The sequence below is a fragment of the Miscanthus floridulus genome, chromosome 5 (genome assembly GCF_019320115.1).
Source record: "Miscanthus floridulus cultivar M001 chromosome 5, ASM1932011v1, whole genome shotgun sequence".
NCBI classification, from domain to species: Eukaryota; Viridiplantae; Streptophyta; class Magnoliopsida; order Poales; family Poaceae; genus Miscanthus; species Miscanthus floridulus.
In genome coordinates, this window is record NC_089584.1 from 43,133,108 (window position 1) to 43,158,064 (window position 24,957).

Consider the following 24,957-nt stretch of genomic DNA (forward strand, 5'->3'; position numbering starts at 1 on the left):
GTCCAAGCTGCTGGCTGCCCTACCCCTATGGCAGCCTGATGGGTTTGGAGAGTGGGGAATTAGGGATTTGGGAGTGGGAAGGCCAGATGGGCCATTGGGCCGTCCGACTAGGTGTGGCCTGTGGGCTGCTTTCAGTTAGACGCGAATTACAGCGACAAAATAGTGAAGAATCACAATTTTGAGACCTTAACTATATTGTACATGTATATACCTCTCAGAACTACTAAAAATTTTCTTAAAAATGTTGGGTATGCTCGGGAATACCCGAGCACAACTGTAGGTCCGCCCATGAGTCCATGGACTACCTTAAATCAGGCTAGGTCTACCCATGCAGCGAGAGGCCTTAGCTAATTGTAACTTTTATATTGACGTGGTGAGAGTGCTAGCCATCTCAGCGCAGAGTCGCAGTGGGGGCGACGACATTTGTATAACAATAGAGATGGGATCCGTAAAGGAAAAAGGAGGAAAAAAGAAAAAGATATCTTGTGCTCATTTTATCGAACACATTCACTGCAGCTTCATGGAGGCACTAAATTCGATGTCCGATGGCAACGTCGAGCACATGGGAGCAGGAGGCATGGAGGCTGTAGATGCCCCACCTGAGCCGGCACTGTTTTCTTCCCCATCGCCGCAGCGGGATCCATGCGGATTGGTGCCGCGAGCGCCGGGATGGAGATAGCATGGGTGCGGCGGCGACCGTAGGCGACCGCTTTCGACGTGGCATCGCGTAGGCCTGCACGCCGCCGTGGTCAAGGTCAAGCCATGCTGCCTCCGCATTCACGCACTACTGTAGGCCTTGTTGGGATCGCACGCCAGGGTGTCGCGCTAGGTCTAGCACACGAACCAGGGACGTCGGGCTTGCCCATGTTGGGTCTGGCCGCACCGAGAACGGCACGCCCACCTATGCCACCTGGAATGCTGCTGGTGCTACCGACAACGGGGACACCTATTCGCAGCTCGCCCACCAAGCTGCCGCCCCGCCATGGAAGGGTGAGGCGCCCGGTGCCCTCGAGGTTGGCCTCTTCTCGGCCAGAGGGAGCCAGCGGGCTGGCCATGGGCACGCGCGACGCGGCCGAGCTGCTCGCGAGGCGGCGCGCGGCGCTGAGTGAGCGAGTTGGGGCCAGGCCGGCGCTGAGGATAGTGAGAGCCGCCGTGCTCAAAAGATCGAGGCCCGGCGTAGCCACGAGCTTGGGGGAAAGCTCTGTTGAGGCTGGTTGTTGTGCCTATTTCTGATCGTCGGATCAAAATCGGATGGACCAAAAAAAAAGAGTGACGTGGCCTAATGACGTGCTCGAGCTTGCCATAGGATTAGAATTAAAGAGATTAGTATAACTCAGGACAAATAACTTTTTACCATTATAATGGACGGCCACTCTCCAGTTCTCACCTTAGCAAATTCCCATATTCTTTCACCAGCGTTGTTCGCTCTGAGATACACTTTTACCACTTTTGCACTCGTAGCGCTCCAGCATAGCTTGCCACGTCAGCCCCGAGCGCACGAAGGGTGCAAAATGACCTCGCTTGCCCCTGCCCCCCCCTCGTCTTAGCTATCCAGGCCGGTCTCAGTTGACCCAGCCAGCCCATTTGCCCTGTCCCCTTGATCTCCCCCGCGCTGACAATGAATGGAGCATAGGTAGCAAATGCACAGATCACAAACTCATCAAGTGATAGAAACAAACCTAACAGTTAAGCATTGCATTACATGGCAGGTTTTGTTTTGGCCACTTCATAGCAGTTCCCCATCCATACACAAGGATGTACTATGGCCACATCCATGACAGGTTTTACATAACCGTTTGCAAAAGAAAAGACCATACAAGCTTGTTTCCCAAAATAAATAGGTTCAGGATAGCATGGGCCAAAATAAGAGACATTTTCAATTCAAGCTTTGTCTCATTTCTTCTTCCCCTTGGTTCCTACAGTCTTCTTTACTGGAGACTTCTTTGCTAGAGTGTTTTTTGTTGGAGTCTTCTTGATCTTGGTAGCTAGTTGCTTCCTCTTAGGTGTCATCTTTCTTTTGCCAGTTGCTTCATCTCCTAGCGGGTTCACAACGTTCACAACTACCAATTCCAGGCAATTGTTCCTGTGTGCATATAAACCATTTAGTGTTGCTTCTTCAATATTTTGCAAAATGTATAGTGAAGAATGAAATTGTACCTTGTAGGTATGTGGGGGCTTCCAGGTGCTTGGTATACAGTCTCTAGGGGTGTAGGTGTGTTGGGGCTTCCAGGTGCTTGGTTTACAGTCTCTAGGGGTGCTTCTTTGGCTGCTGCTGCTTTAGTTGCTACTGCTGCCTTATCTGCAGCTAGCTGAGCTGCTTTGGCTGCTCTGTCAGCTGCTTCTCTGGCTACTGCCAGTCTTGTCCTTGGTGAACACTAAACACTTGAGCCCTCATCTGCTTGGTCCTTCTTTGCCTTCTTTGGCCTTCTAGGTTTTGCTGCTGTCTTCTTTGTCCTCTTTCTGGCATGAAACAAAACAAATCAGGGTACACTATATAAGTATTGGTGAGAATGGTAAACAAAATAAGTTTAGAATTAACCTTTTCCTTGTTCCTGTCAGTGAGCATCTCCAGCTGCCACTCCTGTGTCCATACTCTCCACAATCTTTGTATTTTGCCTGCCTAGTTCTTCTACCAGTAGTTTCAAATGGTCCAGGGTACCTTTTCTTCCTCTCCCTACCTAGCTTCTTTTTTTCCTTGATTATTGGTGCATGACATTTAAAACCCTTGTGATGCCATAACACCCCCAGGCACCTTGTTCCTAGAGGCACATGTATGCACACCTTCATTTATTTGCACCTGCAAAGAAGCAAACCATTTGAGTATTTGAGTCAGCATTACCTGAAAAGCCATACAAAAATTGCAAAAATATTGTATGAGCAATGAAATGCAAAGTACCCTGACACTCCCACCATGCTGGGTTCTAGCTCTAATGATCCAAGGACATCCTAGAGAAGCACAATGTCCCCTAAACCTTTTAGTATCTGAATGAGCAGTAGCAAGTTCAAAATCTTTGACTATTGCATGTTGTCTTACCGCTAGCCTAAAATCATTCATGGATGGAAAATAAACCCCAACAGACAAATCTGGATTTTGTCTGTCCCAGTCAAACATTGGCTCTTGATCATCATGGTCATCAACTGGAACTGCTGCCTCTTCCATATCATCCTGCATCTCAGCTGTCATGGTAGGAATAGGAATAGCTTCCCTAGCTGCATCCTCAGCTCTCTCATCTGCTGCTGTGAAACCCATAGCCTCATAAACTTTATCCTCATCAGCAGCTTGCTTGGCGTCTCCATCCTCATTATCTTCTTGTAAAATGGTCAACTCAGCCCAATCTACTGGTTGTGCTTGTTTAGGTGGCATAGAAGGAGGAGGACTACTACAAGTGTCACCAGTGCCTTCAACATTATCATGTACAGCACTACCTTGTGTATTATCAGGAGCAGCACTCCCTTGATCATTACCAGTAGCACCATTACCAGCAGCATTACTAGGACCACCACTGCTAGCAGAAGTTACACCAGAGACAAACCTAAAATCAGAGCAAGCATTGACAGATTGATCATCTTTATTGACAACATCCACTACAAGCACAACTTCCTTTTCATTCCATCTAGCCAGTATAAGCTGCTGAAAATGTTCATCCCTCCTTATTTTCCATTGAGATGGGTTGTCAAGCTCAACCACCCAAACTGCCAATGTCTGTGAAGGTCCCCAGATTATCTTCCCACCCATTTCGTCATGAAACTTAGCTAGAGAATAATGCTGAGTCCTATCAAGCCAGATTTGGTGTTCCTGCTCAGCCATTGCCACTAGCCTGTACTCATCCTCAGCAATCCACTTAGAAACCTTTACAACTAATCTAAACACATTACTACGATCAATCCTGGCACAAACACAGATGCAATGTTAGGGACAACCTACTACACAGCATCCGCAGTCCCGTCCCATGAAAGTGAAGAGAAAACAACTAGGAAAATTAGGGTTCTTACCAAACAGGGCAACCACTAGTCGAATGCCAGTCCATTGCATCTGCCTTCAACACCGACTACATGTACTGTCCAAGAAAGAAAAGCAAGTCCATCATCATTCTCAAAAACCCTAACCCTAACCTGGAATCGTAAATGTGCAAACCCAAAACGGGGAATGAGAGTGTTGGTCCGGACGGGACATACCTTTTTCCCCCTTTTCTCAGCTAACGGCTTCGGCGGGATGGAATATGGAATGCGGCGGCGGAGGGCGGCGACGGCGAGGTCCAGAGCAGAGCGCGGGGGAGATGAAGGGGACAGGGCAAATGGGTCGGCTGGGTCAACTGAGACCGGCCCGGATAGCTAAGACGAGGGGGGGGGGGCAGGGGCAGCGAGGTCATTTTGCACCCTTCGTGCGCTCGGGACCGACGTGGCAAGCTATGCTGGAGCGCCACGAGTGCAAAAGTGGTAAAAGTGTATCTCGGAGCGAACAACGCTGGTGAAAGAATATGGGAATTCGCTAAGGTGAGAAGGCCGTCCGTTATAATGGTAAAAAGTTATTTCTCCCGTATAACTCCAACCAATGATATATGGCTTGTATAAAAAGCAGCTTATGGCAACAACCAGCTAATAAGATGATCCAATAAATGTGACTTCAGTTTAATATACAGGCCTCGTTCGGCTGACAAGAAGCCGGCTTGTTCGGCTTCTTTTTTGAGCCGGAATAGTATTTTTTTCTCACAACATTTCGATCGGAACAGTGTTTTTCAGCATAAACAGTGTATTTTTTTCATACCAGCCGAACAGGGCCTGATACTCTCTACAACAAAAATCAATCAAAACCTCGTTTCCATCCTTATTGACATTGGCCCAATCGCAAGGAGAGGCGCACAACTTTCTAGTATACTGGAGCTCCTATGGTAGTTGCATCCACTCTGCCGCCCATATCAGATGTGGTGCTTAGTCATTAAACTTGCTCCTGCATTTAGAAGGGTCCTGGCAAACAAGATATCATCATTTACTGAGATTCAAAATAAAAAATAACAAAAAAAGTCTGGGTGGCAGCATTTCTTACTATATAAGTTGCCTTAATTAACCGCTCATTGTAGTATTCTCCGTCCAATGCTTTCTTTGCAGCTGCCGCATAACTTACATCTCTAAATAGCACGTAGACCAAACCAGCATAGAAGTTCAACCATTGTAAAAAGTACATCGTAATATTATTATAAAATCCATCGTCCATATTTATTAGTATTATACACATGCTAACTTACGGGTCAACACAAATATTCGTCACTGTACCACCTTTGGTGGCACACATCTCATGAGCATTAGCCTCATCCTTAATCTGCAAAACAGATACGTTTGTGTACGTGTTACACGTATGGTTTATGAGACATTGACTAAGTGTCCAGATGTACCCCAAAGGCCCCCAAAAACATTGTTTGCATGCGCTCAAGCAAAGCCAAAGAATGAATGATTATTAAATATAAGCACAACAATAACCAACCTTCAGAGAATCATCGAATGGTTCAACCACACACTTGTCAAACAAGTTGTCCAACACTAAGCATAACTGTGGTTCCACACTCGGTTCCTGTGGAACTGAAAGCGGTGCCTCACTAATATCAAAATGAAACAACTAGCAAAATAAGCCCAAACTGGTACTCCCTTCAGCCTGTCCATATTGGGCCGGGACAAATGTTGGCAGCCCGTTATTTCGCTTGACGTAAGGCTTATATCAAAAAAAAAAAAAAAGGAAAAAATATATATTATCTCCCTTAACTTTTGCGAAAGTCTGTTTTTCCTCTCTAAACATTAAAACCAGTTAACTCATCTCCCTTAACTTTTAAAACCGTTCGTTTTACCTTCCTCTATGGTTATAAGCGGTTTTCAAAGGTGGTTTTGTCTTTTTCATTTTCATTTATTTTGGCTAAATCTTTGAAAAATGATAATAAATCACAGAAAAAATCATAAAATGGAAAATCCAATTTTATTGGTATCTACATGAGTAAATCTACACAGTGAATATATAATATGGTTTAATTTAGTATAATTTTTTTTGCTATAACTTTAGATCTATGTTTTTTATAATTAATTCATAGCTGCAGTTTCTATGACCCAATTGTGGTGAAATTTTTATGGAGGGATAATTGTTGTATGCTTAAACTGCAGTAAAAACTTTATACTCGTTAGATCATGTATTAGTTAGCTATAGGTTCATTGCAAAATAGAAAAGCCTAAGGCTGATTCCGGCCACGGACGGCCATCATCCGTCCTTGTCCACTCACCTCTCTGCATTGTGAGCATTCTCTCTTGTGTTCTCTTCTCCGAGACTCGATCCAACACATTCTTCTCTCTATTTTTTTAATATAGGATTATGCCTATGCGTTGCCACAGGAACCCGACCAGCCACGTTAGTGCTAGCCGAGCGGTGAACAAAGTCAAATTCAAAATACACACATGTCAATGGTTTTTCTATCGCGGTTCAGATTGCAATAAAATTTGAGTATCCCTGTTCGAACAAAATAGCACTAACATTCTCATATAGCCTACCGGAAATCCAAATTTCTATTTAACATGAAACCTGAGGCTCATATATAAGTGGAAAACTCTTTTTCCCTTTTTAATTACTTTTTGTTTTTTAAGCATCATCAGTATCTAATTTATAGAAAAAAATATTCACAATACATATATTAAAAGGTCGATTCATCCACAACCGATACATCGTTCTCCAGTGGTATGGAACTATGGATCCACACAGAGACTATTCCTTCTTCATTGCTCCTGTTTCTTTCCTTCACATAAACACTAGGAGCTCGGATTGAGAACAGTTGCAGAAGTGTTTTTTTCTCTCTCTCGATTTTTTCCAAAAACTCTGAATTGGGAGTATCTTTAACTCAGTGTGATTTATCCGGTTTTTATATGGTGTCAAATCAGCAAAATCACCATCCAAACTACCTAAGATATATATATAAAAAAACTCTTTTAAAAGTTGAGGGTAATAGAAAACTGATTTTGTAGAGAAGCAGAATTGATCGACCAACAATTGGAGGGGGCAAATTGGATGTTTTTCCCAAACAAATGAACCCTAAGACCCCAGCCCCGGCCCACCCGAACCGGAGAGGAACCCAACCCGCAAGCAACACCGCTAGCCATGTGGCGCCGCGCCTCCCGCCTCCTCCTCCTCCGCACCACCGCCGCCATCCCCACCCGCCGCCTCCTGCCTCCACATCCGCCGCTACCCCTCGCCCCAAGGGTGGCCTCCGCATCCTCATCCTACGCCACAGCCGCCGCAGCCGCGGCCGTGGCGGCAGTGTCGGCGCCCGCGGCGAGGGCGCCGCGGACGGTGGGGACCCTGCTGCGGCTCAACGACCTGCGTGACAACCCGGGCGCGCGGAAGCAGAAGACGCGCAAGGGACGCGGGATCGGCTCCGGCAAGGGCAAGACGGCGGGCCGCGGCCACAAGGGGCAGAAAGCGCGCGGCACCGCTAGGTTCGGCTTCGAGGGTGGCCAGACGCCGCTCCGCCGCCGCCTGCCCCGCCGGGGATTCAAGAACCCCTTCTCACTCACATTTCAGGTCCGTCCCATTCCTGCAGCATCTCCTGCTTAATTATCCTCCTTTCATTTCCCCTCTCCTCGCATCAGGTGTTCGGCCCCGTCCTCATCTCTGGCTATTCTTGTCTTCTTGATGACATATGGGCATTTTCATTCCTTGTTTCCAATCAGTATATCGATGTGTTCTAGTTATTTCCTCAAATGGTGCTTGATTGAAAACGCTACTTACTTGTATGATACAAAATGCTACTGATTTCTTTGATAAAAAAAATGACGCTTTATTGAAAAATGCTGCATAGTAAGTTGGCTTGCACATGACATGGTCAATCTGCGCCCTGGGTTGGCTTAGTTTCATTTCTCATCTTATATGCTCACCGAATGAAGGTTTTGTTATCTTCCTAGATGTTGCTATTTACAATTTACAATATATGTGAAAAAAATAGCAAAGCTTTTTAATCCCAAGCAATCTGGGGTAGGTTAGACGAAGAAAATTTTTGAATTTAGCCTATTATCGGCCAGTTTCCTGAACCCTTTTTATTTGACCTATTTGTGATTAAAGGTCTCAAAAGTAGCATTTATTGACTGTTTAATATGAACCATTGAAAAAGGGCTTTCTCAGTGCTGAAAGGTCCTATACAAGGAGGGTCTGGTCAAGGGATTTTAGGCTGCCTTAACCTTGCCTATTTTGCATGGAGACTATTTGAACCTAGGACCTCTATAGCATAGAAAAGTGGCGAGACTTGACCACTGTGATAGGCCTGACCTTCGATGTGCACTGTGAAAAATGCTTAGAATTGTGGTTTGGTTTATGTTGGTTCATGTGGATGTCATTTTTACATCATTTGTTGGGATAGTGCTACCTCACCTGCCATGGGCCAATTTTGTTAAATGATTTTGGGATCTTTAGTAGAATTATTATTCCTAAAGAAAGCAGAATGAGCTTAAAAGAAGAAACATGGCAACAAAAGTTTGCAGTTTGGTCTATATGGTACAAACCCTGCTGCAATGTTGTTTCTGCAGCACCATCCTGTCATAAATGCCTTGCAGAGATGTAGGTGGATGAAAAATCAACAAAACCTAAACATGCTGAAATAACCAAAGTATGCTGTAACTTTGCTCTTCTTCCTTACTTTGGTTTCAAATTCGACAGACAGTATGATTGAATAAGCATGCTGTTGTAGGGCCCTAGTTTTGAATTAATGCAGTTGACATAATTATTTGCATTAATGAATTTACTTGCCAATGTTTATGTGAACCGTTTGCGCAGTTGGACTAATTGAATGTGTGTTGTAGGTTAGTTTCGAGGTAGAGTATGCTTTCTTATCACCGTGGTGAACACGCACAAAAGAAGAAGAGAGAAAATGATGTAACAAGAATTCAAGAAGCATGATTACATCTCTATGCTTCTATTCAATATAGCCTTCTTGATCCATAGTTTGCTTTAGACTTTGGCTGCATTTGGATACATGGTGGGTATGGATTGCTTAATAAGAAGAGATAAATTAGTGTGGGGATAGAAAAACATAAATATTTTTAGCCCTATCCTATTGGTTGGAAAATTTTGGTGAGCTTGGATTATTACTGCATTGGCCAAAATTTCCCTTCATCTTATCATAGCTCTCCTAACCTGGTCCAACATAGATGACATTGATTGGAGCAGTGGTACTGTTTGATGCACATTTTGTGCCATGTGTCAGCGCCTATATTCTGATATGAAGGGTAGATGTGATGGAGAATAGTTGAGAAGATATTTGCATTTGGAGGATGAATATTGTTAAGAAAGTTGATTGTATTGAAGCTCAGATGCCACATGTATAAGTTATTTAAGTAAATCATTGACTAAATCTACAGAACTACAAATGCCATTGACGCAGACATTATACACTACTATCCTTGGCAATCATGCTCCCTCCGAGAAGCAAACGCAAGGACCAAGGAGTTTTAGAAAGCTGTAGGTCATTGAATTATCCTCATGGTGTGCAACTATTGAAATATAAATCAATGAGCAAACAATTTTCTTCAACACCACACTTAAAAAGGGATACTGCCTTCAGGAACTGTTTTGGTTGTATATGGTATGAATATATTGAGCAAATTGTGAATATTACTGATCCATCCTCATTCCAGCAAATTGTGAATATGACTCGAACCTCCTCGAAGTTTGAATTGTTTTCTGTTATAGCTGGTATGTCAATATTTGATGTTATTATTGTTTCTTTCTAATCAGCCCTGTGGACTGGGGAAAATTGCAAAGCTAATCAATGCTGGGAAGATTGATTCCTCTGAATTGATTACCATGAAGACACTAAAGGTACATAGAATTATTTCTTGAACAATACTGTGCTTTTGTTTAATGACATCAACATCTGTATTCCACTTTGGCAGGAAACAGGTGCCATTGGGAAGCAAATAAAGGATGGAATTCGTTTAATGGGCCGTGGAGCAGAAGAAATCAAATGGCCTATTCACCTTGAGGTAAACATGATCTCCATTCAAAAAAGTATTTCTACTAAAAGCAAGTGTGGAATTCACCCTATAGGCCCTGTTTGGAGATAAAGTATTTTTTGGAGTATCGGATAAATACTATGGTTTTGCAAAATAGGAGCACCTTGGTTTTCAAAAGCTGCTCGGTGTTTCGATACAACAAGCCTTGTAGTTTCTAAAACCATGGTTTTGTCAAAACAGTAGTCTTTTTGGAGTTCTAGAAACAACACTCTTGACCTTTTTTTTCTAAACCATGGTTGGATTACAAAACCACAGTTTCATGACGCCACAGTTTTCTAAAACTACGTCATCCAAACAGGCCTAGTTCTTATTTCCTTGCAATCCATCTTGTCAGGAGTAATATGCTTGTCTTTAATGTTCAAAAAACGAACTTCTGGCTCTTGCCTAGAAAAATTATGTTCTGCTTCTTGGTTCATGTGATGATTGAAGCTTCAAACATGCAATTGGACATCTACTAAAAAAACGGATTTGTTTTTTGCTAAACTTATATCTCCACATCACCATATGATCTATTATCCTGTCCATAATCTGTAATCATGCTGAGTACAGATAATAGCTTTTGTTTCAAGAAGGTGATTTGGAATTCAATTTCCTTGCAATCCATATGCGGCAGCACAAACTTAATGCATAGACATGAACATTTGAGTACTGATTAGTCTCTTGGTAGAGATGATTAGGTAGTTTAGCTTATGAATATTTGTTATCTTTACCTATCATTATCATTTGGTATGGGCCCAGCTATCAACTAATACTAGATGATCTTTTTTTTTTTTTGAACACAATACTAAATGATCTTGAATTGGAAGATGTAGGCAACTGAAAAGGCAAAATGATGAATCTTCTTTCAGTAGTCTTCTGATACCATTTGTGGTTGCTTTCATCATTTCGCAAGTTGAGATATCCATTCTCAAACAGCAGATGCACTGAATATTGTAGGTGTCAAGGGCAACTGCAAGGGCCAAAGCTGCCGTGGAAGCTGCTGGTGGGACAGTAAGGCTGGTGTATTACAACAAACTTGGATTCCGGGCGCTCCTGAAACCCGAGTGGTTTGAGAAGAAGGGCCGCCTGTTACCAAAAGCAGCAAGGCCTCCGCCCAAGCAACGAGACAAGGTTGATAGCATTGGCCGCCTGCCAGCACCGACAAAGCCACTCCCCTTCACTCAAGAGGAGCTGGAATTTGCAACCAAGCGCGATGCCGCCCGTGGGAGTGTGACCGCATAAGATGGGAGCACGTTGGCAGCACCTTTTTTTTTCTGTTCTACACAAGAAAGAAAGCATGCCCCACTGAATGTGCATCACATTAGCTTTAGCAGGGCATGTATTATATCTTTCTTTTCCCACAAGGAATGGGCTGTTATAAATTGAAGATCCATTCCTTGGACGTGGCTGTAGTTTGTGAACTTACCGGGTTTGGATTGACTAATGCCGTTTTTCTGAATAGGCTCATGTATGGTGTTATTTTACTTGCCATCTTTTGATCCTGGATTGACAGTTAAGGAATGCTGTTTTATCTGAAATAGGCTCATGTATGTTGTCTTACTGCCCACCTTTTTATCTGTATTTCTCGTTCCAGAATTTGTATCACTTGTTTAACATGGGACGAGCAACAAGTGGGCACCTCCCATGGGCCAAGTTTTCCTAACTATTTACCTTGGGGGCTTTTTAAATATGCTTCATTTTTTGGTTTATTCATCTGTGCTGGTAGAGTGCTGCTGATCACAAATTCACATGTGGTCTGACCATGCTATCGTTTATAACTGAAAGTACTGTTGATTGATTTGATGTAAGATAAAAATATTGTTCGTTGGCTAATAAGTCATGGCTTATAAGCTAAATATGACCAAGCGAACCAGCAGTAGTCATGAGTTGGCCACTTACTGACTCAAAACACTACCACTAGTAGATGAGACTGCATTCATAGCCAATCATGCGTCTTCTTCACGAGGCGTGTTGTCTAAATTATACAACAAGTATATAGGAAAGCATCTCGATCTGTTACCGTGTATCGGTGTATGTATGCGATGAACAATGCAGATGCAGCGTTGTTGATTTATCACCTCGGACTGACACTCTGACAGTGAGAAACGAAGAGGCAATCACCTGCTAGCTTGAACCTGGCAAACTAGGATTGGCTGCATCATGTGCTTTAGACAAACTGCTGACAAGCATTAATCAACTCTTGATTAAAAAGCATAAATATTCAATGATGCATACTCTACTACTCCCGTTTCGAAGAGCAGCCTGAAGACAAAATTTGTTGCAAAGCCGAAGCCAATGTACTATAGAGTAGTGCCGGTGACTCCTAATTCATTTTGGCAGGAGGAGAAAAAAAGGTTTCTATGAACAGTACTGCTACAGCGCGCTGCGGAGGAGCAGCCGGAGCCACAAGAACGGAGGAGAAGCCAGAGCCACAAGAAGGTCTGCCAGACTACTAAACACACCCTAAGTGTGCTTAAAAGATATATCACAGCCAATAATATGAGGCAGATGCTGTTCATGGGGCTTGCTGTTGGCATTTGCAGATTTCTTTATGCTTTCACCGGACTCCCCCTGTTTTGTTTTGATCTGCTTTTACTGCATCCACTCAGACCCCGGAGTGTGGCACATACGAACTTGGGATGATCACTATAGCGCTATAAAATACTGAGTTTAGCCATGGCTGCTTTCAGTTAAGAGAGTTTAACCGTCAAAAAAAGATAAGCACTATCGTGTTCCTTCGACTGTTTCCCGTTTCAGTGCCAATTTTCTCACTTCTGCCTTTTGTCAAGGAGTCCTTGTACACGTATCAAGGATAACCAGGCCAGGCACCAGCTTCTTGATGGTTTCTTCAATCACTCAATCAAAGAATTGCTCTGCGCGCTTGCCGCGCGTCATTTTGGTAATCACTCAATCAAAGAAAAACACCTGCAAAAACGGACACCTGTCCGAAACTAATGCCAGGCCAGGCCACCGAGTTATCTGAAAAATTAACCGCGCCCCTTCTACGGGGTGGTATAGAGAATGGAGCCAGAGTGATCTGGTAAATCTTATCGCAGTGCTGCAGACTGCACTGTAGATGCCTGCCATGATAGGTTACGCGGCTTCCCAGTTGACCAGAATTAGATCACCCTCGTTAAGCATGCATTTGTGCAGACTTCTTGGTAGCACAGCATTCATTTTCTTAGTGTAACCATTCAGTTCACGGTGGCATAAACAACCATGTAAAATCATCATGCGTAGGTTAGATAGAGATCCGATCCGAACAAGACCAGATCACTTTAGATGCCATGATAAGTTACGCGGTTTCTCGGTTGACCAGAATTAGATCAGATAACCCACATTAAGCTTACATGTGTGAAAACTTCTCGGTAGCACAGCATTCCGGTTTTTATACAGTAACCATTCAGTTCACGGTCCCATAAATATAAGCATGTAAAATCATCATGCGTAGATAGATGGAGATCCGAACAAGACCAGATCATTACCGTCAACCCGCAGAGGTACTGCATGTTTGCTGCCGAATAACACAACCGGGGCGACAGCGTTGCACAGACAAGTACGGAGTAACACATAGACATGGTTTATTACAATTAGCATTTGCAGGTTTATACCCTCGTTTCTATGGTTTATAAGCCGGCTGATGTTGTTTTGTTGTGAGAGAAAAACACTGTATCATGGTTGATAAGCCTGGCTGATACGATCAAGCGAACAGGGTGTTATTTACGCTAGTTCTCACCAAATCGTTGGGCCGCAATGTGCGCTCTATCCTTTTGTTAGTTCCCAAAAAAATCCATCCACTCAAAGTGTGGCACAAACATACTGGATCATCTTTATGAGTAGGCATATATAAGCAGTTTGTTTAGTTTAAAAATATGGCCTAGCAAAAGGAGTAGAGAGAGTTCCTTTGTCAGAGAAATAACACAAGATCAGTGCTACCTTAGCAATTCTGAATGTCTGCTTGCAGTTAAATATAGTGCTGTGTTCTGCCTAATATATACTTCCAAATTTAGATTTTTATTAACTCAGTTGTTTGTCATTTGGTGAGCTAAATCATTACATGTTTCCCAGTTTGCTCATCTGTCAGACTGTCACAGTTATCATGTCACTGCCAAAGCTGAATGCACTAGCTCCTTCCAACCAAATTTGGTGTTGCCAAAAGTTACAGTTCCCGGCTACTAATGCCATGACCATGAAGCAAGGGATCGTCCAAGACCAGGAATTTAAGTGCAGTAGAAAACTGCCGCCGCGCCTGAGGGTGACATATAACATCCGACGAAGAATTTATGTCCTAGTCCTGCATACAATAGAGGCATCGAGATCCTTAATTGTTTCAGTAACATCGATCCCTCTAAGTAGGCAGTAGGCTGTAAATGATTATTGCCCCGGCACCACCAGCAAGAGATGGCTCGAGCTGATGCATAGTCTCTCCAATCAGATAACGAAAACAATTGCAGATTAACCGATTGACTGCAGGCCTTAAACCAATCTCCAGCTAACGCTATCATGCTAGCATGATACACCACTCTACTAGCAGTAGTGCATCTTTTTGCTAGCTAGGTTAGATAGCTAGAGTACTAGCTAGCTCCCCTCTACTACCGACCTGCAAACCCTGAGTGCATGCAACACCACATGCGTCAATGGCGAAACAGTACGCTGCTGCTACTAATGCACTTGTTTAGGCGCCAAATGGACCACTCCAGCACCATCGACTCCATCTCGTGGCCATCAAATTTACCGCAATCAAAAACACGTACGCGCACGTATGTAGTTGGTCGCGCAATTCGGGAGCTTTCAACCACATCGTGCGTGCCTCCAATGGCGGTCCATGGCCACCGCCCCTAGAGCTCTCAATGCAATCGATCGGGTTAATCCACTTCTTCCTAGTAAATATATATATAAAACTAGCACTAAGGGGTGTGCGTATGTGGTGGTGTGAGTGTATTGCGTAGAGTATAGATACTATAACTTGTACGCTAGAACACTACAGAAATATTTTTTAGGGGTGGCTCATAACCCTTTGTAGGGGTGATTTGGCCAGTCGTCCCTACCAAACCGTCTCTACAAATCATGTATTTGTAGGAACGGTTCTTAGGTCGCCCCTACAAATCGATTTATAGAGGCGGCTGTAGTACCAGTCGTCCCTACAAATAGGTTGGTACTACAGTCGTCCCTATAAATCGATTTGTAGCCGCCCCTATAATACCTATTTGTAGGGGGCGGTTCATTATAGAAACGCCCCTATAGTACGTTTTTCCGTAAAAAAAAGTTTAAATTTACAATTCAAATTAGACCAGAACACTGTTTGTTTCCGCGTATTCCATCCAGCGTTCACGTTGCCGAACGCCCCGCGACCAATGTTCCAAACTACGTTCGCGTTGCCGAACACCCCGTGTTGCCGAACGCCCCGCGACTAGCATTCCGAACCTCTTAGACTACAAGCACAAGAATATTATATAAACTACAATTACAAGTCCAATTCACAAGAATATATATAATCCATCATTAAATAGACATAATTCACAAGGTAAAACCAATGTCAAATTCCATATATATTGTTATCAACGTCCTAGAGCTAGCCTTTCAGTCTCACGAAGATGTTGGTACTGAGGATTACTACCTAAGTCAGACTCTCGGTCAAGGTAGGCACATTTGACGTGTACAATCTGGTTCAATATGAAATTGCAAAGGTCGCCGAGAAGCTCTAAGAGTTGGTCATCCTTGTATGAGTCTCTTTTCATTTCTCTCTATTCTTTCCACTACAAGAGAACAAATTTTGGTTTAATATTTTATACCATGTACAAAGTTTTTATACTACGGGTGAATAGGTTCAAACTTACTCTTAAGGGGTGTCTCCTGTAGGCACCAGTATTACTCATCATAGAATATATATAGTATCCACAATGTACACTCTCAGGCTTCTGCTTGGGGCACTGTGTGTTTTGTATATGGAAATATTAAGTAATGCTTTTAACAGTTATGTAATGGAGTACTGAAGAAGTAAGTTATACTTACCGCACATAGTGTTTTTATAGCCAGTTTTTTCTTCCTTGCTGGATCATGCCTTCCGTGATGTGTAGTGACATAGAACCTAAATGCCCTGTTCGAATTATTTTAGCAAATACAACTTGTTAGTATCCAAAAGTAAATGTTATAAGTATGTATACAAACATATAAGCTAATGAGGATTGTCGATATGTATACGTCTTGAGAATCGATATGAAGTCTTTGTATGTCACCGGATCCCTATCTATTGAATCAAAGAATCATGCCATGCTCCTCCCGACATTGACGGCTATACAAATCCATTGGTTGCTGCATAGATTTAATCATAGAACTAGATAAGTTCTTTTACATCGAATAAAATATATCGAACAAATCTTTAAGTATAGAGTTAAACTTACTCGAAGTTATATGGTAGCCATATAGTAGAGTGTTGTTGGAGAATTTTAAAAGCCAGGGCAATGTATGCTGCAACCTTAAGAGACTCTTCTTATAGTTTCACCGTACGGATGTGCTCTTTCTCCCGAAGAGTCTTTGCAGCAGCTAGCTCTTTGGCATCCAGTTTCTACTGTTTAGGGTAATTAAAATTTATTTAGGCTATAGCTTGAGGGTCTATATACCCGGCTTTCACACTTGCATTCTACAAATCACAGCGTGGGTTAGTTACAATAAAATTCAAAGATTACATTCATATCATATCGGGAGGACAAGGACTTACAAGCACCACATACGAATTAGATTCATCTCTATTGCTCCTAAGTAAAAGCATGTCTGCATATCATTGAAGTCAAAGATAATTTTCTCTGCTAGGCTTCCAAATATATCGGTGGGAAAGCATGCTTGTATGAGGTCTATGCTCATTGGGAGAACACGCAAGTATCAATCATGGAACCTTCTCATTCCAAGTGGTAGGCGCTGGATGTCCCGGTTTAGTAGAAAGGGCTTGCCTTTTTCATATGTTTTCGGGCAATCCTTTGACCATTTGATGGCATCAATATTTAGATACTGCTTTGACCATTTGATGACCATTTGATGGGACTTTTTAAACATGGTTCTCAGGCTTGAACTGGTCATGGGAATACCACTTGAACACCGACGAGACATCTTTTATCGGAACATAAACTGGCCTTATGGTGATTGGATGCTTCTTTTGAAGTTCCCATTCAGGCACGTCCTCATCTTCTTATGCATCACATTCTTCAGGAGGCACTCGTTGTTCATGTATCGGCTGTGCTTGTTGAGAAGACTGTGGCATCTCATCATGCACTTGCTCGGTACGAGCTGGAGAAGGTTGTGGCATCTCATCAGGCACATGCTCGCTAGGAGGCGGGGAAGAATGTGGCATCTCAGGAATGTGGTGGTCACGAGACGGTGAAAATTTCTCCCCGACCTCAACAACTTGCTCCAAATTTTAGAGAGGGGGATGCGGCGAAGAAGTAGTCAATATAATGTCCTATTTGTGCTAGAGGATGAACTGCCCAATAACGTCTCCGAGTAACACCAGCCCTTGGGAGTTGCGTAGTCTATCCTCCACTGCATGAACTCGGGCTTCACGGTATACACCTCGACCCTAGTGTAGTCTGGCGGTATCTTATTATTGTGGTGTAAGCCACCGGGAGTCTAGGCTCAAAAAAAGTAGCACTAGTATATGTATATATATATAAAAAGCGCCACCTAGCGAGAAACTTTGCCGAGAGGAATTTTTTATTTTTAACACTTTTTAACTATTCTTAATTCTAATACTATTTGTTTTTTTTAAAGTAACACTTTTGGACGTGCCTGTTTCTAGGGCGCGGCAAAACAACTCTGCCACGCCATGCATGGCGGCGCGGTAGGGGTGCGTAAGTGGCAACGTCCCGCCCCGCTGGTCGCTGACGTGGTAGGCCTTGCCGCGCCACTGATAAGGGTGTGGCTGTGACGCGCCACCCGTCAAGGTGCGGCAGAGCCAAATAGAGGCCCGTGGCCCAGTCCCATTCCTCCCTCTGTGTTTCACTCCACGCCACCCTGCCCCCACCGCCGTGTCTCCTAGCCCGCACCGCCGCGCCATTGCCTCCCAGCTCCCCCATGATCGACCACCGAATTTCCCTCCCTACCTTCCTTGAAACTCCTCCTCGACCTTATCAAGGTAATGAAGCTCCTCCTCGGCCTCCATGGCGGATCAAAGGATTTGAATGAGTAGTTAGGGTATGGAGGAAAATATGAGTTCGTTAGAACGTTGGATTGAAGGATTAGGATTAGGACTGCCAATGTTAAGGTTAATTGGTTAGTTAGAATTATTATTACCATATATTCTAAGGTCATTTTTTATATAAATTTTGCTTGTTTGAGTTTGCATCTAAACTTTTATACGTGAATAAATATATGGACACACTATTGATGTACCAAATTTTATTTTTAACTGACTAAAGTATAGTTTTTATATAGTTTTCATGTTTGCATCTAAGATAGATTTTGCACCAAAGTGTAGGTTATATTTTATTTGTTGTAATACAAATGGTTCTCATTGATATTAATTTATGATGTTTTGATTTTTGTTTGTTAAATTACAACCGTTTTGTTTGATACAAGAAATGTATCAAGGGAATTTTGGCGAAAACGGGGTCGTCCTCGAGAATTATACCCCGACACGTCTAGCAAAGATGCCTCCATCCCTCCTGACATCCCTGTCCCTAACTGTGACTGTGGTTTCTCGGCCGACATATTTCAACCGAGACATCCAGACACAGTGGCGTGTTGCTTCTACACATGCAATCATTTTAATATAAGTAATTATTTTCACTATCTTTTTTTCTTTATTTGTGTAAGTAGGCTACTAATATTTTATTGGAATCTTGTTGTGTAGGCCCATGAGACATGCTTTTTCTTTCAGTGGATAGATGGTGCAGACAAGTTTAACCCTAGATATCTCCTTTTCTCCTATTGGTGTAGAGAGAGACATCCACATGAGCACTTCCAGCTGTGGGTTAATCAATGGCCAGAGCCACCAAAGGCAAAGGAAAAGAAGAAAGAGAGGTTAATTTACAAAGCACCTCCAGTCAAGTACGAATATGGTGTTAAATCCAACTATGGTCTAGTCCCTTCAGAGCTTGGAATAGGCCATTATTGCGGTCATATGGTTGACTATGATGAGGTTGGTTATTTTTCTAGTAAACATGAAATCATATTTTGTTTCTTTTGCTAAGACATATATGATATAATTTTTTATTTGGATAGAGCACTAGGAAATGCAGGTGGGAATGTTATGATGGTCAAGCTAAGTTCTTGGATGAACTAAAGGGGAGGCAAGTAATTGCATGGAAGAGGGGATATGGACCTGACTACGTCAACCTATTCGTTAAACATCACAAAAACAAGATGCGTGAGTTTGCTAGACAGCGTGATATTCGTAACCCGATCGATGTTGGGCTTGACAAATAGGGATTGGAGAGACGGAGGGCGTTAGAGGAGGAGAGAGCAAGGAAGGAGGCAAGGGAGGAGACAAGAGTACAGATGTAGGTCTTAAATGACTATATTGTTGCATTGTGTGCCAGTGAGTGCTTGAAAGCCTTTTTATTTTCGTTGCCTGATTTTAAATGTAATATAATCGCGTTGCTAACTGGTTGCATTTTATATATGAAGGGATTGGATGTAGCAAGGACCATGTCGTAGAGGTGGCCCATGCAAGGTATGAGGAAAAGAAGTTAGATGAGCATAGAACGCGACGTGGTCACACCATCCAATCTCTGATTTGTGTTGGCCAATGATGGAGATGAGGATGAGGACGACACTGCCTAGTTGAGCAATCTCATCGCTCTTGCTGAGATGGGCTTGCAGGCGGAGGAGGCGGAGGATGACACTGGCAGACTGAGTGAGCTCATCGCTCTAGCAGAGGCAGGCTTGCAGGCGGAGGAGATTGACGACGCATTCTTCACTCAGGCCACAGAGGCCACAGGTGAAGCGGAGGTAGCTTACTACAGGCGACAGGCAGATCAGGGCAATGCAGGTGAGCCGAGACACAACAACGAGGTTGTGGTAGAGGACTGGTACTCAGACGACGAGTTGCTTACTCAGTATGTTTCAGACTGAGGATTGGATAGGTGTGCTAGTTCAATGCTTTAGATTTGATATTTGTATTGTAGTAGAACTTTCTTGGTGCTGTATTGAGTTTCATTTGAACTATTTATGTATTGTACCCATGTAACAAACACTGTTTAATTTTTGTAACGGGCATTGTGTTATCTCAAAAAACTTTCGCCACAAAAAATGGTATTACAATGCTGTAATTTGCATGTATTTGTTACGTTCTCGGTATATAATGCTTTTTCTTTTGTCATTGTCACACATTCAGATATTACTTTTGGGTCTTAGTTTGGTGCCCATCTTATCCAAACATTATCTAGAAGATTATTCTCACCATTGCGATAATTTGAAACCCCCTAAATTATATGCATCAAAATCTTGTTGCTGCTGATGCGTTCAGAAGGGAGTCTGGCCAGCGCCCAGCATGGGTTTACCATGGGACCGTCCATGGCACGGCAAAGCTGACATGCCAGTAGCCATGGAGTGGCAAGGCTGATGAGCCCCCAGCCATGGCGCGGCGGTCATAGCAGCAACAAATAGAACATGGCACTTCTGTTATGTTCTCACATGAGCCAAGTTATTTCATCGTGTCGGTTTAATGAATAGGTCAGCAAGAAGGTTAAGTGCACGAGACAATCAATACACAAGTTTAGCCATACTAACTTGTACACGTCCCAAGTTCATCGCAAGTTCGACAATACCTCTGTTCAACATAAGTTCAGCAAGTCATAACTATAACACAAGTTCATCAATACATAAGTTTGACATTACTCGACATACTACATGTTCCATCAGTATATGGGTGTCTAAGTACAAGTGCATCATGTCATCCTAAAGAACTCCTACGACCCAGGAGTATATGGGTACCATGGACGTCGCTGCCTCTTCAGACATGAAGGCAGCACGTTAGGGGTGAACCCAACATTGGTACAGTCTCGCTAGTGGTACACCCGGTGGTACTGCTGAATGTAACTAGAACCCTGCAATTACAATATAGGCATCATTACTTACAATGTTCAAGTAATTGTAACGTATATCATGAATGGTTGTTTCAAGTACATGTTCATCGAACTGTGTAGGAAATGGTGCATCACCAAGCTGAGACATCCCAATCTCATTGTAGTCCTCCTCGTTCTTGTCCCCATCCTCGTCCTCCTCAATGTCATGCTCCGCAGGACCCTTGCCTGCATTGCCAAGAGTAAGAACATAAGAGGTCCCACCAGCCATCATGTTAGAGGAACCTACTCGTGTCGGCATAGTGCTCGAGCATAAGGAACTAGATAGGTCTGGGTCGTAGGGCATCTCCCATGGAGTATCCACACAGCTGAGCTTCTGTGTCAGCTTCTTATAGCTTCTCCTCACTTTCTGCAAAAAAAAGAAAACATGGATGAATGAGTCATGGGAACCATTTGACCACTATCATGGCTGTACATCGACGAAGACGTGTAGAATGCCGTGCGCCTCCCCTCTGGTCTCGTGAAGTCGTACGGTTGCTTCGTTGGATAGACTTGTCAACTGTGATGCCTGCATACACAAGCGAGCTAAGTTCGTATCACTACAATTCATAGGAACGTCGTGGTGCAGTTGTATTGAAATTCAAATTTCTTACCATGTATCTCTATTGCAGGGATCTCTTAAGTTGTGTCTCCATCCTTGTCGCCTCATCGTACGCATCAACGATGTCTTCCTCGTCTTTGTCCTCATTAATTGGCTTGTTAGTGTAGAGGGCATGCATATGTGTGCGGGTACTCCTATGCAACCATTGGAGGTAGCGGTCGAAGTTGTGTTGGTCGTGCGGTGGTATCTTGGCGATCAAGACCCTTTGCCGACTGTCCCAGTCGTGGATGAACGTGGCGTGTGTCACGGCCCAATTCTTCTCCTTGTACCTATTCCTTCGATCGTACCTACAAGTTTATCGTAAGTTAGTGGTTGTATATATGCACATGACTGCTAAATTATTATGTTTTAGTTGTCGCACCCGTGCAACTTTCTATTGGTTGTGTACAACGGCAGTGGGCATGGCTGCAATCTTTCAAGCTGCCTATACACCCTTATAGGGTAGTGCATCTCGACCACGTGAAAGAAAATTAGTGGCCCATTAAAAAGCCACTCGTCCAACTCTTTCTTAGTGCGAGGACTCAGGTACCCCTCTAGCTCAAATCTATACCAAGGACATCAATTCACATAAAAGTTAGGTAACTACAGTTAGGTTTTTGGAATAATAAAAAAGCAACAACACCGACTAGCAGTATCAAAGTGATCGTTACCTGGTGCTATGTCAAGACGTCTAGCGTGTCCGAGTATTGCTTGTACTGCACTTTGGGTTCCCTCTAACTACCTCTGCTTCTTGCTAGATGTACAGAGCAGTCGGTCCTACGTCCACGTGATTCCATGCTGCATTGAATAGGATAGTCAGTCACAAGTGCGGCATCAAGTTTGAGGAAAATAAAAAATCGATGCACTTATAGGTAAACCATGAACAACAGGCCTCCCGACTAGCCATCGCTCCCAACACCAAACCTGTAGTAGGTGGGAACAACCTCCTAGGTTGGCACCTCCTGTACTACGTCGGTAGGCAACGCAGAGCTGATGATAGATTTATGCTAGGACAGCGCTGCCCCAGCTGTATGCTCCTATATTCTCCCATGGTTGGCTCAGTATATTGAGGAAGGCCTAGCTGATGGTGTTACCCGACACGTCAGAGAACATGAAGGCGCCTAAGAAGTGCCACAGCCACACCCTAGCATACCTCTTGATCTCCTGCTCTAGCGCGTTTGAGTGCAGCGACACCTCAAAGTTTTCTATTATCTAGACCGAACTGACACCGGATGTTTTCCTAAAATATTTTACAAACATTAAATTAGAGCTGACATCGGATGTTACATGAGAGCTGAGGGAACAAAAAACATTAAATTAGACAAAGACAATACGCATCATAAAAGTTATGTACTACACCCTCCATCTAAATAGCAAAATAATTTGTAGAATATGTGCTGGTGTCAAAATGGTAAATGTTTGGAACGTAGAAATTCTTACTTTGCTCTCTTAGCATCCTCATCCTCAGGTGGTCTTCTGCCACAGAACTGCACCACCAAGTCCATCCAGTGATCATTATCAAGGATCCTAGTCACTGGAAGACCCCCAACCACAGACATAGAATCATCTTCACATCCTGCATCGTGATAGTCATCTCGCCGCACGGAAGGTGGAAGGTGTGGGTCTCTAGCCTCCACCTGTTGGTTTTTAATTCAATACAAGAATTTTTTAATTCAAACAATGAGACAAATCAATGCTTTGTACTGTCTCAAACATGTATCAAATCATACCTATCGACAACAGTAGTGAGAAATGTAGGGTCGAGGATCGGTAGCCTAGTGTTGAAGACCTAGACGATCTCAAGGAAGCCAGCACGCTATATGTATGGCCAGTATCGCTCATCCTAGCGGTGCGGCTGGTGCGTGCATGGTCTAAGAGGTATGAAGTCCTCCTAAAGCTCTGATAGGTGCTTGGCTCAGTGGTCCTTGTCGTAGTGCAGCTCAAGAATGGGGTACTGCGGATGATGATCCCCCATCCTGATTCAAAATTCAAATGGATATGTTAGAACAAACATTAAGAGTACTATAATATGATGGAGCATTAGTGCATAAAAACAAAGTAAATGTAAAAGGAATAAACTATTATGCAAAATTAGAGAATAAACCTATATCCTAATAAACATAGCTCCAAGGTTCCAATGTACTAACATAGTAGTTTTAAATAGCATAGCAAACAATTAACATTAATATAATAAAATGTATGCTATATGCGTCTGCTGCTATTGTCTTCTATGCCTGCTAGCCTTGTGACCAGGTTCTTTGCAAACGGAGCAAAGATTCCTGCCATGGGTCTCGTTGAAGTCTCCCCCTCCATACATGTCTTCGTCGTACCCTCTCATAGCGTCCATGTCCCCCTTGAGTCCCTTCTTCTTTCTCCTACCCTTGCCTACCTTCATTAGATCCGGATGCAGCACGTAGTGATAACCATGATAAGGTGGCCACTGTGTCAGGTCAAGGTACGGCTTGAAGCTCCTCTCCCAAATACTAACGGTGTTCGAACGGAGATACAATGGTAACATATATGGCAGATCCTCATAGTTATACCTACGAAACCTACAGGCTATGATCATATGAGAGCGAGGGCCATGCATGATCTAAGGGACATTGCAATTGCACTCTACTTTTTCAAGATCAACCCGGTAGTTTCATCCACCATAACGTTCACCGCCCAAGCTTGTGCCACCCTTGCCCAGTACACTAAAGATATGGTGGTGGGGTCCATATGTCTCGACGGTGTGCTGCTTTGCCAATTCCTCGGCTTCCTTCAAATGTTTTGCTCTGGCCTTTCCAAAATGCCCCTGCTCAGCTATATTCCTCTGCATAAGTTCCCACCTCTTGACAAAATATTTATTGCACTTATAAAAGGAGAACTCAACAATTCCAGACATAGGCAACGATCGACCTCTGGTGAATACACAATTGAAAGACTCTGAGGAGTTAGTGGCCATGATGCCATACCTAAAACCCCCCTCGTCATATGCTAATGCCCACTTAGCCTTCTATTCCATCTGCGCCTCTAACTAGGCCTTTTCCATTTCATTTAGCATCTTGTCTAGTTCTCTCTGTCTCCTTGCATTGGTGCTTTGTATGTACACAACATAGAGCCTTTACCTTGTCACATACCTCATTCTTCCTCTGACGCCGCCAGAAATTAACGACAAAGTGTCTCATGCACCATCTGTGCACTAGAGGCGGGAACCCATATATATGCTCAGCTGCAGCATTAAGAAGCCTTAGGTGGCGGTCCAAGATCAAACATATAGTGCGAGATGGGCAAAGCACTTGTACATGT

At 43.4% G+C, this 24,957-nt stretch overlaps 1 protein-coding gene and 1 pseudogene across 1 annotated transcript; one reads left to right on the plus strand and one right to left on the minus strand.

Moving 5' to 3' along the window:
- Positions 1 to 7,080: 7,080 nt before the first annotated feature.
- On the plus strand, positions 7,081 to 11,585 carry LOC136452075 (uncharacterized). Its single transcript, XM_066452715.1, has 4 exons — positions 7,081 to 7,549; positions 9,755 to 9,838; positions 9,913 to 10,002; positions 10,969 to 11,585. Exons 1-4 carry the CDS (start codon positions 7,127 to 7,129, stop codon positions 11,251 to 11,253), a joined length of 882 nt encoding a protein of 293 aa, XP_066308812.1. The 5' UTR covers positions 7,081 to 7,126; the 3' UTR covers positions 11,254 to 11,585.
- Positions 11,586 to 21,688: 10,103 nt separating this feature from the next.
- Positions 21,689 to 23,260, minus strand: LOC136454568 (serine/threonine-protein phosphatase 7 long form homolog; annotated as a pseudogene).
- Between the last annotated feature and the right edge of the window lie 1,697 nt (positions 23,261 to 24,957).